Genomic DNA, 13,420 nt, shown 5'->3' with positions numbered 1-13,420 from the left:
ACATAAATCACTTGTTTAGAAAGAACTGGTTTAGAACTCGTTCATGTAGATCCTTAGGCTTTTTCAGTTGTATCACTTTTCCCATGTTACATGGAGCTATGAAATGGAAGTAATCTATCTTAAAAATCCAACTGTGAAGCCAAATGAATGCTTTTGTGAGCCTGATGACTTCTGCTGCTCCGTTCCTTTTGCGTGTCTGTGCCTGAATGCATACAGCTCTGTTTTTAACAGTGCTATAATTGAGATGATGCATGTTCTGAACAGCTCCTGCACTAACTTCCAGCCAGTGTTGGAGATGAAGACCTTCCTATTAATTTCAAAATGTGAAGAAAATCAGAAGTATTTATGAAGCTTATATCTACCTTTTGTGCTTTACATTTCTAAAATATTTTATTCTTTTGAGTACAGAAACAAACATTGATGCAGCACATTCTTCGGTGTGACTATGAGGCTTGCAGACAATACCTGATGAATCTTGAACAAGCAGTTGTCTTGGATCAGAATCCACAAATGCTGCAGACATTCCTTGGCCATAGATGTGATGGAAACCGTAATATTCTGCATGCTTGTGTATCTGTATGCTTTCCAACCAGCAACAAGGAAACAAAAGAGGAAGAGGGTGAGCTCAACAATATGAAAATACTTTGAAAATAATCTTTTCATGAATTTTCAAGAAAATTCATTCAAAGGGCTGCATTCTTCATATATGGGTGTATTAAAATGTGTATTAAAATGTGTATTAAAATGTGTCTTGGCCTTTCAAAGGTGCTGATGCAACATTTTTATTACTCTAATAAGGTTTTATAAGAATTCAATAGTTAAGAGCACTAAGCTGTTTTTATTGATTGTAAAAGCTTCTGACATTCATACATTAATTTTAGATGAAAAAAGTATTTTTCTACCTTTGTATCACTGCTATCCCCTTTATGTAGTAAAATTTATGAGAAATGGTATTTAATATTTTTGAAGCGTTCTATGTGTTAATACCTTCAGTTAGCAATGCTGCTTGTCATTGACATGTATTAAGAAATGTGGAAGAATGACCTATTAATGCCAGTTATTGAGACCATTTAAAAATGTCTGTTAAATACTGTTATGTAAAAAGCATGTTAACAGAACAAGGTTGCTAAGTCAAGCACTCAAAAGTTAGGGAATGGCAGAATTAAGTTTACCCATGTGCTACACATGGGTATGCATTGTGAAATGGTCTTTAATTACACCGTCATACTATTTTTTCCACAGGACTACCTCATTCAGTGCACAAGATGGACGGTGCTCACCGAATGGGTAGCTATTCAATATTTCTTTTTATCCTCATCATTCAGTGTGTGGCCCCATTCCTTACTCTTGCACACCATACAAACCCTGCACTGAATAATGAATGAACTTCCTTGTGGGATTTTTGTATGGTGCTGTCATTGAATTTTAGTCATTTATAGACCTTAATTGTTCCTTGTATCCCTATTTATAAAATGGGGGTAATGCTGCAGCTTTCTCATCTCTTGGTTGGAATTTTATTATAGCTTGAAGTTTTTCTGTGTTCAAAGCTATTAACTAATTTTGAGCATTCTGTTTGAGAAGCTTAGGGCCTGATTTTGAGTAGGTGTTACTTCAAAACACTGAATTCTAGAACTGGATTAATTGTAGTTTTAGTTGTGCTGGGAATGTTAATTATTTCTGTGGGTCGGGCACCTTTTAGGTGTCCATAAATGAGTAAAATGTATCACAATCATCTGTAAAATCTTGTTTCACAAAGTTCTGTGTGCTCATAGATGTGGCAGAAATAGGTTCCAGTTTTCCAAAGTGATGTTACAGTGTTTCCCCCCTCCTTCCCAAGCTGTTGCTGCCTTACTACACTGCTCCCTAATGTTGCAGCAAACAAGGCATAAACAGCTTGCTCTCTGTACAACCCTTCATCTTCAGTGTGTCGTCCATCCTGTGCACTGACTGAGGCAGGGGTCTTGTTGCTGGGCGCAGGGCGGATGGGGCAACAAAACAATCTGAAACAAAAAACCCAAACCAAAATAAGCAAACAAAACCCAACTGTGTAACTGAAGATTGTGTTACTATAAGCACACAAGGAAGTTGAAATAAGGATGCATAGGCAAACTTAATCTGACTTTTCCTAATTTGAGTGCTTGTCTTTGCAACCTTGACATTTTTTTCAGTAACTTCATTTGGGTGTAATTTAACTTTTGGAAAAATGAAAAACATGAACATGATAGACTTGTAACACTCCTCTGCCTCTCTCTTTTTTCGTCATAAAACTTGTCCTTGAAGGAGATTCATCTCTTTACATTCAGGTCACATTTAGCTTCCACTGTAACTGTTAGTGATGGATATTAGGACAAACTTACTTTCTGTGTATCATCTGGAGGGCAGTGGTGACTTATGTTACTGTCTGTGAGTTACATGGTCGTCTCTTGAACTGTAAAAGAAGTTTGATTTAGAAGTAAAGGCTTCAATTCCAGACATACAGATGTAATATTTCTTAACAATTTCAGAACATAGTGCCACTTCCCAGCTAGTACCTGCTTGAGATTCTTCACTCTTCTTCATAGAGATTTCTTCATAAGTGCCAGAAAGGAAATACTGAGGTCAGGGATAAGCTTTTTTTTTTTTTTCTCCTTCTCTCTCAGATCCTGTGCCTAGTTTTGCTATGCCTCCTGCAGTGTTGGATAAATGATAAATGAATTGCAGGAAAAGTGACCCCAGACCTGCAAATCTGGGGGAAGGCTGCTCTGTTTCTGTGAATTGGTATCTTCTCAGTCTTGCCAATAGAAAGGATCTTGGGAAAAGCATGTCCAAAAGAAAGTCCAAAGCATGCGAAATCATTAAAAAGTTGTAATACTAAATTTCAGCTAACATCACTGAACACATAAAAACTGAGGGTTTTTTGCCTTGAGAACTGGGACAGATTTAATTAGACAACAGAATAGCAAATTGCCCATTAAAGCCAAAGCATTTACAACTGATGGTTCTCAAAAAACAAATGCTAATTTTGCAAGTGGAACAGTGAAAATTCAGTTACAGATTACTTTCTCCAGAACAGGTGAAACCTCTGTTGCAGAGAGTGATTGTATTGCTTGAGGGATCACTCTCAAGAGCTGTGAACCCCTTTGTGAGGGGTCTGGAAGTGATGGGTCGTGAGTTATGAGAACTAGTGGATCTGAGAAAGGAGTATGGCACAAGTACAATAGCAGTTCACTTACAGCTACGAATCAACTTGTAGCTAGGGGCACAAGAAAAGTATTCTCTCACTGCTAAGTGTTTAATAGTTATCTGCTTTGAGTAGTAGGTGATTTTTATCTAAGAGGCCTGCACATGCTTGTGAACAAGCAAAACCTAGGATCTCTTTTGCTTCAGGTAATGATGAGTAGAAAGATACAAACATACTGTACAGCTGACACATGCTGTCAGATTATCTTATTCTTTCATTCTTTGAGTGAAAGATACTAATAGTACTTTCCTACTCAAAAAAAAAAAAAAAAAGGGAATAAAAGGGAGCTATCCAGGCCTTAATACTGTCAGTGGTGAAAATAAGTGTGCAGAGTAAGGTGACTCTCAGTTTGAAAAGCCTTTGAATGGAAAGTGAGTACTGGCCCTTGCAACTTTGAGACATTTCCTGAAAGAACGATCAGAATCACTTTAAGGACATACTTTTCTTTATTCAGAAATACACTTTTTCCTTCTAGTTTGCACCAAAAACTGGGTTTTTAAAAAAATATTGTTCTGTATCTCACTTGACAAAATTCAGTCCACATTATGAGTAGAACCTGTAGGTGTTATGGTGCTTAGAGTTGTAGATGTTGGAAGAAATGCTAGCTCTTTCTGATGTAAATGAGTTGTACTGCTTTCTTAAACTCATAGCACAGTTCTCCTAAGCATGTTCATACATATGTATTACAAGCCCACAGATTTGCATTCTTCATGGATGCTCATTGTGAAGTGTGGTTTGTTTCTCCTGGTCTGGTATTTGGGTGTGGGTATTTTTTGGTGGTTTTGTTTGTTTGTTTTTGTGTGTTTTTTTCTTCATTGTTGTTTTTTGTTTGTGTTTTGTTTGTTTTGTTTTCTTTGTTTTTATCATTGTTTTTGAAGCCTTGACTCACCAAGTGTCTGGAATCAGCTACAGGATAGGTCCTTGTCTGTTGATGATACTGAAAGCTTGTACAGAAACATTGTTAAGCTCATCCAAAAGAAAAAAAAAATACAAACCTAGTCTGTCTCTCTAAACATTAAAAAAAAAAAGATTAGTGACTTTTCATTTTTTGTACTCCTTTCTTAAAATTTTCCCAAGTAAAATTTTAGCACTGACGCTTTTTTTAATTTTTCAGAAGCAGAGCGCTCTGAGAGGAACACGTTTGCTGAAAGGCTCTCAGCTGTGGAAGCTATTGCAAATGCAATCTCTGTTGTGTCAAGTAATGGTCCAGGAAATAGGGCAGGATCATCAAGCAGCAGAAGGTAAACTGAGTAATGCTTTCTTCTTCTTTTCTGTATGCTAATTTCTGTATTAACTACCAATCTGTTTTTAATTGTTTCCTTCAGTCCAGTTTAAGAATGGGCCTCTGTTGCTAGCTTAAAATCAAATTTCATTTCTTTAAGCACCAAACTAGAGTTCTAGTGGTTTTTTGAACCCTTTTTAGTGTGAGAACTAATAGCGTGATATTTCTAAACTAATTCTGTTTTCTGGGGTTGATGCTTTGTCTGTCAGTTGTGAAGTGGAAGTGTTCCTCCTTGTGGGGAAAGGGAATTTGAAGATAAGCTCTAGTATTCTTTGCCAAGAAGTATTAAGTATCACAGAACTACTGTGATAGTGCCCAGGTTGTTTTAAGAGAATTTCTGAGGGAGGTAGTCACTTATGCAGATAAATAATACTGACACCAATATAACACTACTGGGGAAGAATTTAAGTTGATTCATTTCATTCTAAGCAATCATTACATTCCTTAAAAAGAAATTCTATCAAGACCCATTTTTTAATCCTATCATTAACCTCTTCTTGTACTTAGATTTTAAAAAGGAGTAGCAACAAGAGCAAATCCTTGCAAAAGCTTAACACTCCCGGGAATGAGCTTGGGCCAAAAGGAATGTCAGGTAGCAGTAAGAATGCCCATCAGCTGCTGCCTGCAAGAGGCAGTGCTGTGGTGCCTAGGGGTGTGTTCTGGGCTCAAATCTGTCTTGAAGTGTTGCTGAATGACTCCTCTTCCAAGGCTAAAACATTCTGATGCAATGAAATGTAATGAAAAATACCTCTTGGCTCATCATTATTTATGCTGAAGTAAAATGGAGATAAGAGGAGTTTGGTTTCCTTTTTCAGTGTGAAGTTCTTCTTAAATATGTTCTAATTATAAATGAAAATGAGAGTGTTTCTGCCTTGGTTTTGTATGTAGTTTGAGATTAAGAGAAATGATGAGAAGATCCTTGAGAGCTGCTGGATTGGGCAGACATGAAGCTGGTGCCTCATCAAGTGATCACCAGGACCCAGTTTCTCCACCAATAGCTCCTCCCAGCTGGGTTCCAGATCCTCCTGCAATGGATCCAGGTAAGTCTGCTCATATATCACATTAGACTGTATAAGGAGAGATTTGATAAAGGAACCAATGGCTTTTAAGGTGAATAACTTATTTTAGTCTCACACTGAAATCTGTCTAATGTCATTGAGGTAGCAGGCGTTCATTGAGATAGCTTTAAGAGTTTATTGAAGACTTAACAGGTGTTTTTAAATCCAGTATGTGTCTTTTCAATGCTGGTCTCAAACTTCTAGGAAGTCTCCTTTGTAATGCTGAGTTACGTTACGGACCTAGGAGTGTGGCCGTTTGTGGGAAAGATTACCAGTTAAATACAGAAAACCTGCAGTGTGTTAGACATTGCAGCAAGAGCATGTTGTTAGGGATGTTTTTATGTATTGATATACATCCTGCTGTTCTGTTTACTGAAAGATGGTGACATTGATTTTATCCTGGCCCCCGCTGTGGGATCTCTTACCACAGCAGCGACTGGCACCGGCCAAGGACCCAGCACCTCCACAATAGCAGGTGAGGACATACTGCTTATTTAATTATGCTTTAGAACAAAAATTATCTTAAAAGCTGTCTTTGCTTGCACAGACTTTCTGCATATGAAAATGCCTCTTATCAGATGAAGATTGGATTGAAGCAGAATTTCTCAAGTGTGCAGAAAGTAAACGAAGCACCATACTATGTTTTACGTAAAAACATACCTGGGGAGTGACAAATATGTAAAACTATGGTAATTAGCATGAAATTGGGATTACCCTCTGTATTTCAGTAATGTAATTTGGAGCTGAAATTTACAGTACTTCAGTGAAGTATTGCTGAAACCACTGAATAGTCAAGTTACCAATTACTCACCCCAGTGAATTACTCAATTACTTGATTTTAGCAGGTAGTAATTTTTTGAGGAAAAACTTTCTCTGCAATTTTTTTTCTTACTACAGGTCCTTCTACAGAACCGTCTGTAGTGGAATCAAAGGATCGGAAGGCAAATGCTCATTTCATACTGAAATTGCTGTGCGATAGTGTTGTTCTACAACCTTATCTTCGAGAATTGCTGTCAGCTAAGTAAGGATTTTCATAGGAGTTCTCGCTATCCTCTGTAATGTTATATTACCTGAAATCAATTACATAGAAGCCTTTTTAAAAAGGTTTCATAAAGGCCTGTTAGTTAAAATTGCTAATGTTAGAATACAGCTGTATTTTGTCCTGCCATCCTTTAAAAGTATGTCTATTTCACAGAAGTACAGTAAATAAGAGTGCTTATTCACTCAGTGGTTTTTCTGTTTGCACAAGATCAGCATTGCTAAGTTTTCATATATTTGCATCCTATGTCTCCTGTTATAATGAAAAAATTCAGTGTTTTAACTTGTCTGTTGGGGTTTTTTTTGCTTAGGGATGCAAGAGGCATGACACCATTTATGTCAGCAGTTAGTGGCCGGGCATATCCTGCTGCAATTACAATTCTAGAAACTGCACAGAAAATTGCTAAAGGTACAACAGTTTTAATAATTGTTAGTGTGTGGTTTCCTTCTAAACTTTGGCATGTGTGCAGAGTCATTATTAACACTGTAGATTGCTGCACGTTGTGGAAATCTTGCTATTATGGAGTATCTTCCTCTTTTGTAGTTAGTATATTGCAGTAGATTTCTACGAATATTATTGCTTTTGTGTTCTTTGTAGTCTTTTCAGCATTTCATTGCTTTATAAACCAGTGGATTAAAGTATTATTTTTTGGTAGCAGAAATGTATCACATGGAACTACTTTCTTGAAATTGAAAAAATCTGGTATGATACAGTGATATGCCAAGATAGATCCTGTTCCTGAAAAGACTTGTATACAAACAAATATTTTGTGACTCTCTTTTAGTGTTGGTATTTAATTTTTTAGGAGAAATGCATGAAACTGAATTTAGGGAAAAACTTAAACACATTAGACCTTGTCACACCACAGTTCTGTAGGACTTTGTGTGGGACAAGAATATTCCTCTTAAGAACATGGTCTATAATCCTTCAAAATGATGATTTAGTGAATTTAGAACTGGGGAAGAGATAGTGGTTGTGTTTTTCAGTTAGGAATTTGCAGTGGCGTCTTTTAGAAATAATGTGACAAGCAAAAAGTTTTCTCAAAAAGCTGTAACAGGTTTTATTCAAACTTCTAATTCTGTATGAGATTTTTGTAATGGCAGGCATCTGCCAAGAATGGATTCTTTTGGTGGGTTTTTTATTTTTTGGGGGTTGTTTTTAACACGTTATTCTATTATTTTAGCTGAAGCAACTTCCAGTGAAAAAGAAGATGATGTGTTTATGGGAATGGTTTGTCCTTCTGGGACAAATCCAGATGACTCTCCGTTGTATGTTTTGTGTTGTAATGATACATGCAGTTTTACCTGGACTGGTGCAGAACATATTAACCAAGTAAGCTTTTTTTTTTTTAAGCAAATAGGAACGTGTTTCAACCATGTATTGTGTTAGTCTGCTAATCTGATTTTTAAATTACTAATTGCATTGTTTAAATTACCGTAACACTTAAGTCTGGTGTAGTTACTGCCTCCCCAAACTGCTCTGTAGTCTCAAAGCTGACTGTGTTCCTCAGGACATGGTTGTTACTGGGTGTGGTTTTTCCCCTCTGGCTATCTTTGGCAAGAATTTTGATGGACAGAGCTCTTTAAAAACACTGAATATTCTAACTTAACAACTAAGTTTCACTTTCTAGAACTGACCTACTTATAAGTTTAGGCATCAATTTAAACAAGTGCAGTTTTATTGTAACCTGGAATACTGTGAAATTGCAAGTACTGTAAGGAGAAAACTATGCATAATTTTTTTTTTCCTTTTTTTTTTTTTTTTAGGATATATTTGAATGCCGAACATGTGGCCTATTGGAATCACTTTGTTGTTGCACAGAATGTGCAAGAGTCTGTCACAAAGGACATGACTGCAAGTAAGTGTTGTGTTCCGTTTCTTATAATTGAATCAATATTTTGTGGTTTCCTCTGTTTACTGATACTTAATAAAATTTTCTGTTGCTTGAAGTGTTCCAAACTTAGAGAATAGAAGATTAATAAAATAGTTTTGCATCTACTCTATAAGATTTATTTAATAAGTCAGAATTAAAAGAGTAACCTGAAGCGGTTTCGTACTTTCCACTTTGTAGTGTTTCGAGTAAATGAGTAATTCTTAAAGTGCGTAATATGGTAAGAACATTATATCTAACTAATACTGTGTTTTCATTTTGGGTGCCCCCCTTTAGTTTTATGAATCCTGATGACAGATCATTCTTGTGAATTTTTGGAAAGAAGTGTAGCATATTCATCTTTTAAAAATCAACTGTAACAAAGGGAAAAGTGAGCGAACAATCAAAAAATCTCAGATCAACCCAGCCCAAAGCTTTGAAGCTGCATGTGTTCTGTGCTGCTGTTACAGTGTGTAAAAATTACAGCATTTGATATCCTAGCTATAATAAGCTAACAAATACTATTATAAAGATATTCTCAGCATTGTAACAGTTACTGAGATTTTACTGCATGTCATGAGTATTTTCAGCTTAACTTTCTTGGATGGAGGCTATTTTAGGGAAGAATAAATGATCTTGAATGAGTTTTACTATGGCAGTATGAAAAGCTTTGTTGTGAAACTGCCCTCTTAAGATAAGTGTAGGAAACATGGGTGACAAACGTCATGTGCTGCCACATATAAAATCTGTATTTCTCTTCTTTAAGCTAGGTTTTGGCATTTTGCTAGTATCAGAAACAAAAAACTCCAGAAGGAATCTAAGGATGTATGCTAATACCCTCAGCTTGTGTGGAAAAGATTTTGGTACGTTACTGAACAGTGTTGCAGTTCACCTTTTCTATTTCTTGTAGGCTCAAACGAACATCCCCAACAGCCTACTGCGATTGCTGGGAAAAGTGCAAGTGTAAGACACTAATTGCTGGACAAAAGTCTGCTCGCCTTGATCTCCTTTACCGTCTGCTCACCACCACAAATCTTGTTACCATGCCAAATAGCAGGCAAGTTCATATTAGCATTGACTAAGGAAGAATTTTAAAAATTATTTTTGTAAATATATATGGTATATTGTATTTCCACTAACAATTTTTTTCATTACAGGGGAGAACATCTGCTATTGTTTTTAGTACAGACAGTTGCCAGGCAAACTGTAGAACACTGCCAGTACAGACCACCTAGAATTAGGGAAGATCGTAATCGTAAAACTGCAAATCCTGAAGGTAAGAGCTGTTTCAGTGAAATAAATGGCAAACTCCACATTTCAGTACCTCTTTCTTATGTTGGTGGTTTTTTTTGTCTTTTTAGATTCTGATATGCCTGATCATGATTTAGAACCTCCTCGTTTTGCCCAGCTAGCTCTGGAACGTGTTTTACAGGACTGGAATGCCCTGAAGTCCATGATCATGTTTGGCTCCCAGGAAAATAAAGACCCGTGTGTATCTACAAATAGTTGTCGACATAAAGTTTGATCTGATATTTGAGACCTGCTGACTGATATAAATTTATTTCCCTTATTTTTATTTTTTCCAAGTCTTAGTGCAAGCAGTAGGATAGGTCATCTTCTGCCTGAAGAGCAAGTTTACCTTAATCAGCAAAGTGGAACTATTCGCTTGGACTGTTTTACACACTGCCTTATTGTCAAATGTACAGCAGACATTTTGGTAAGCACTCTTAGCCATGTTTTACATAGGTTTTCTGAGTGATACGATATTGTAAGGTATCTCAGGCCATGTGCTTGGAGACCAATTTGAAACTAACTTCAAGTTAATCTTGGTTTTGTGAATTTGTACGGTTATGACTGTGATCTCCCTTTGAGTCTTAATCTCTCTTGTTTCATGCTTCAAAATTATATACAACTAATAGGTTGTAATGACCTCTTTCTTCAGCTGTTAGATACTTTACTGGGTACTCTGGTAAAGGAATTACAAAACAAGTATACCCCAGGACGCAGAGAAGAAGCCATTGCTGTTACAATGAGATTCCTGCGTTCTGTGGCAAGAGTGTTTGTCATTCTTAGTGTGGAGATGGCTTCCTCCAAAAAGAAAAAGTAAGTGGTGAAGATGTGTGTTGATTGTGGTAGCTATTTTCCTTAGTTAAATTTTTTTTTTTCTTATAAAATGAGTTGATAAAAATCAACAATAGGCAGAAACATCTGAATTATTTTGTGTTCTGTAGACAGATTTGGAAAGCTGCAAATCTCAAGATTGCCCAATAGTTGCTGGTATGTCATGTAGCTTCTTAATGCAGTGCTTGTTAATTTACATGTTCATACTGAACCTTTCTGTTTACAGTGTTAGGGTTTTTGGAAATGGATTTTTTTAACATGAAAAAATTACAGTGTATGGTTATTTATCAGTAGTAGATTTAGATATCAAGCCTTAATCTTGAATTATTGAATGATAAATGTTTTTCACTGATTTGAATAGCTGCATATTATTCTAAACAACGCATGTATTTGTTAAAGATGATGTTTTGAGAAAAAAATTAGGACAATTAATATTGCCATGAAGTTTTTGGGGAAAAAGAAGATGTATTTGACATTCATCTTTCTGTATTTTTCCCCCAGCAATTTTATTCCACAGCCAATTGGAAAATGTAAGCGTGTATTCCAGGCGTTACTGCCCTATGCTGTTGAAGAGTTGTGCAATGTAGCAGAATCTCTAATTATTCCAGTCAGGATGGGAATTGCACGTCCTACAGCACCCTTCACCCTTGCCAGCACTAGTATAGATGCCATGCAGGGTAGTGAAGAACTGTTTTCTGTGGAGCCTCTGCCGCCCAGACCATCATCTGACCAGTCTAGCAGGTAAAACTTATTAAAGCTTACTATCTGTTCTTTTCAAAGACTTCTTTAGGGTGGTTTTATTTTGGAGATTTTGTTAGCTTTCCATTAAGTGATATCCAGAGCTCCAAATCTACTTTTTTTGAGGATTTATTTTTATATATTTTTCTTCTAAGTTCTAGTCAATCTCAGTCATCCTACATAATAAGGAATCCTCAGCAAAGACGAATCAGCCAGTCACAACCAGTTCGTGGCAGGGATGAAGAACAAGATGATATTGTGTCAGCTGATGTAGAAGAGGTCAGTTTTCTTTTTTGTACTTACTTTTCTTCCTATTTAAAATATTTCTCCCTATTTAAAAAGTTTTAAAGTCTTTCAGCACACAGCTGCTATTATGTAGGGCTCTGTTAGAGAGCTGGAGAGTCTTTCAGCAGTATTTGGAAACTAATTCTAGGTTTTGTAGTCAGTTTTATCCTTTATCCTTACAGCATTAAAATCTAATGTTCAAGGCCGTTTCATTTGTGCATGTGATTTTTTTTTTCCCACAACACTATAACATGTACAGGGACGTACAGCTACAAGAGAGTCTGGCATAATATTACAATGCTCTTTCCAGGTTGAGGTGGTTGAGGGGGTGGCTGGTGAAGAAGACCATCATGATGAACAGGAAGAACATGGTGAAGAAAATGCTGAAGCAGAAGGACAGCATGATGAGCATGATGAGGATGGTATGTATAACGTACCTCCTGCATTTACTGCTTCAATGAGAAAATTATGCATCAAAAAGAAAAGCATCTTTGGAGTCACCAGTGATAATGATTTGGGAGATTTGCACGAGTAGAGAGAATCCGAGGGTTCCAGACTGCTCATCTTACGAAAGGACGTGTAAAATTATAGATAACTTGTAGTAGACAAGTACATGAACTTTATCTAGTTGAGGAGAAAATACTAAGGTCCCAAAGGTATCAGATGTTATTATATTGTTGGTTAACAATGTATTTTACCTTTTTTATTTGCTACTGTGAAATGTTGTTGACGGTAGATGTGTTCTCAAAAGCAATTTGAATCCTTGCAGGCTAATTCTCAAACTAATCACAAAGTACTAAATTATGGTTCAATATTTTGTAGACAAAATTAATCAATTCTGTATGAAAATGTTTGAAATTAATATGACTTGTCTTATATTACTTAGTTTAGGATTAGATGGCCCAAAGCTATGATTTTAAAAAAAGTTATCTTCTCTTTCTGACTGTGCTTTGTGTTTGCAGTCAATCCATTTACAGTACAGTAAATCTGTTTACTGATTTGCTGAATATTCAAATGTTTCATTCTTAAAGCTTAAAACTGGAATAGAACATGTATATTTAATTAGATTTTTTTTTAAGTTTTCAAGTATTCCTTAAATATTAGTTGAAACAGCATATGGTAAATTGTCCTAGTACGTGTGTGAAGAGTTGTGGAATCTTTTGGCTTGAATGACTAATTCTGAATCCTGAAAGCCTTTATTTTCACTGTGTGTTGAATGTACATGTACAGTGCAGAATGAGAGCAGGTTGCTAATTGCTGGAAAATAAGAAAACATGCTCCAGGTGTTGTTGAGTGTCTGCATTGCTTTTATGATCCCCCCTGCATATCCATTAACTTCTGCTATAGTAAGAGGGTCTGGGGTTTGTTTGTGTCTTACGAGTCACTACAGTAATTCTAATTTTGTCTTTTAAACATGAAATGTTTTATCCATTGTTTTTACAGGCAGTGATATGGAGTTGGATTTGCTAGCTGCTGCTGAAACAGAAAGTGATAGTGAGAGTAACCACAGTAACCAGGACAATGCCAGTGGGCGCAGAAGTGTTGTCACTGCAGCTACTGCTGGGTCAGAAGCAGGTACACCACATCTTTTTGGGTTTAATCTAGCTGGTTAAATTTAGATCCTGGGAGTAAGTACGCTCCTCCTTCTCCAGATTTCCTGTTTTTCCTTTGCTCTAATAGTAAGGTACTAGGCAGACTTTTTGGACAAGGAAATGCATTAAGATGTGACCTATATGTTTTGCTCTTATGGAGCATCTGCAGGTGTTAGAGATTACCTTGCACTCTTGTGTAGTGAAATGAAATGTTC

The 13,420-nt window shown here is 36.4% G+C and overlaps 1 protein-coding gene across 10 annotated transcripts in view; it reads left to right on the top strand.

Annotated features, from left to right (window-relative positions):
- UBR5 (ubiquitin protein ligase E3 component n-recognin 5) overlaps positions 1 to 13,420 on the top strand; it is an 81,217-nt gene that overhangs the window by 49,604 nt on the left and 18,193 nt on the right. For 6 of the 10 annotated variants that reach the window (XR_007200086.1, XM_048287226.1, XM_048287223.1 and 3 more), the window contains 18 exons: positions 409 to 619; positions 1,243 to 1,287; positions 4,335 to 4,461; positions 5,391 to 5,542; positions 5,940 to 6,035; positions 6,458 to 6,581; positions 6,910 to 7,007; positions 7,783 to 7,931; positions 8,366 to 8,457; positions 9,380 to 9,526; positions 9,627 to 9,745; positions 9,831 to 9,957; positions 10,057 to 10,186; positions 10,412 to 10,572; positions 11,092 to 11,331; positions 11,484 to 11,607; positions 11,924 to 12,035; positions 13,057 to 13,188. Coding sequence is in view for 9 of the 10 variants with exons in the window: in XM_048287226.1 (XP_048143183.1) it covers positions 409 to 619; positions 1,243 to 1,287; positions 4,335 to 4,461; positions 5,391 to 5,542; positions 5,940 to 6,035; positions 6,458 to 6,581; positions 6,910 to 7,007; positions 7,783 to 7,931; positions 8,366 to 8,457; positions 9,380 to 9,526; positions 9,627 to 9,745; positions 9,831 to 9,957; positions 10,057 to 10,186; positions 10,412 to 10,572; positions 11,092 to 11,331; positions 11,484 to 11,607; positions 11,924 to 12,035; positions 13,057 to 13,188 (2,386 nt within the window). In the remaining variant the exon portion in view is untranslated. The remainder of the gene's footprint in view (positions 1 to 408; positions 620 to 1,242; positions 1,288 to 4,334; positions 4,462 to 5,390; positions 5,543 to 5,939; positions 6,036 to 6,457; positions 6,582 to 6,909; positions 7,008 to 7,782; positions 7,932 to 8,365; positions 8,458 to 9,379; positions 9,527 to 9,626; positions 9,746 to 9,830; positions 9,958 to 10,056; positions 10,187 to 10,411; positions 10,573 to 11,091; positions 11,332 to 11,483; positions 11,608 to 11,923; positions 12,036 to 13,056; positions 13,189 to 13,420) is intronic. The other 4 variants (XM_048287229.1, XM_048287227.1, XM_048287228.1 and 1 more) reach the window with 3 other exon arrangements.

The sequence above is a fragment of the Corvus hawaiiensis genome, chromosome 26 (assembly GCF_020740725.1).
Source record: "Corvus hawaiiensis isolate bCorHaw1 chromosome 26, bCorHaw1.pri.cur, whole genome shotgun sequence".
NCBI lineage: Eukaryota > Metazoa > Chordata > Aves > Passeriformes > Corvidae > Corvus > Corvus hawaiiensis.
Note: the sequence above shows the minus strand (reverse complement) of the source record. Positions and strands in the feature narration are given on the sequence as shown.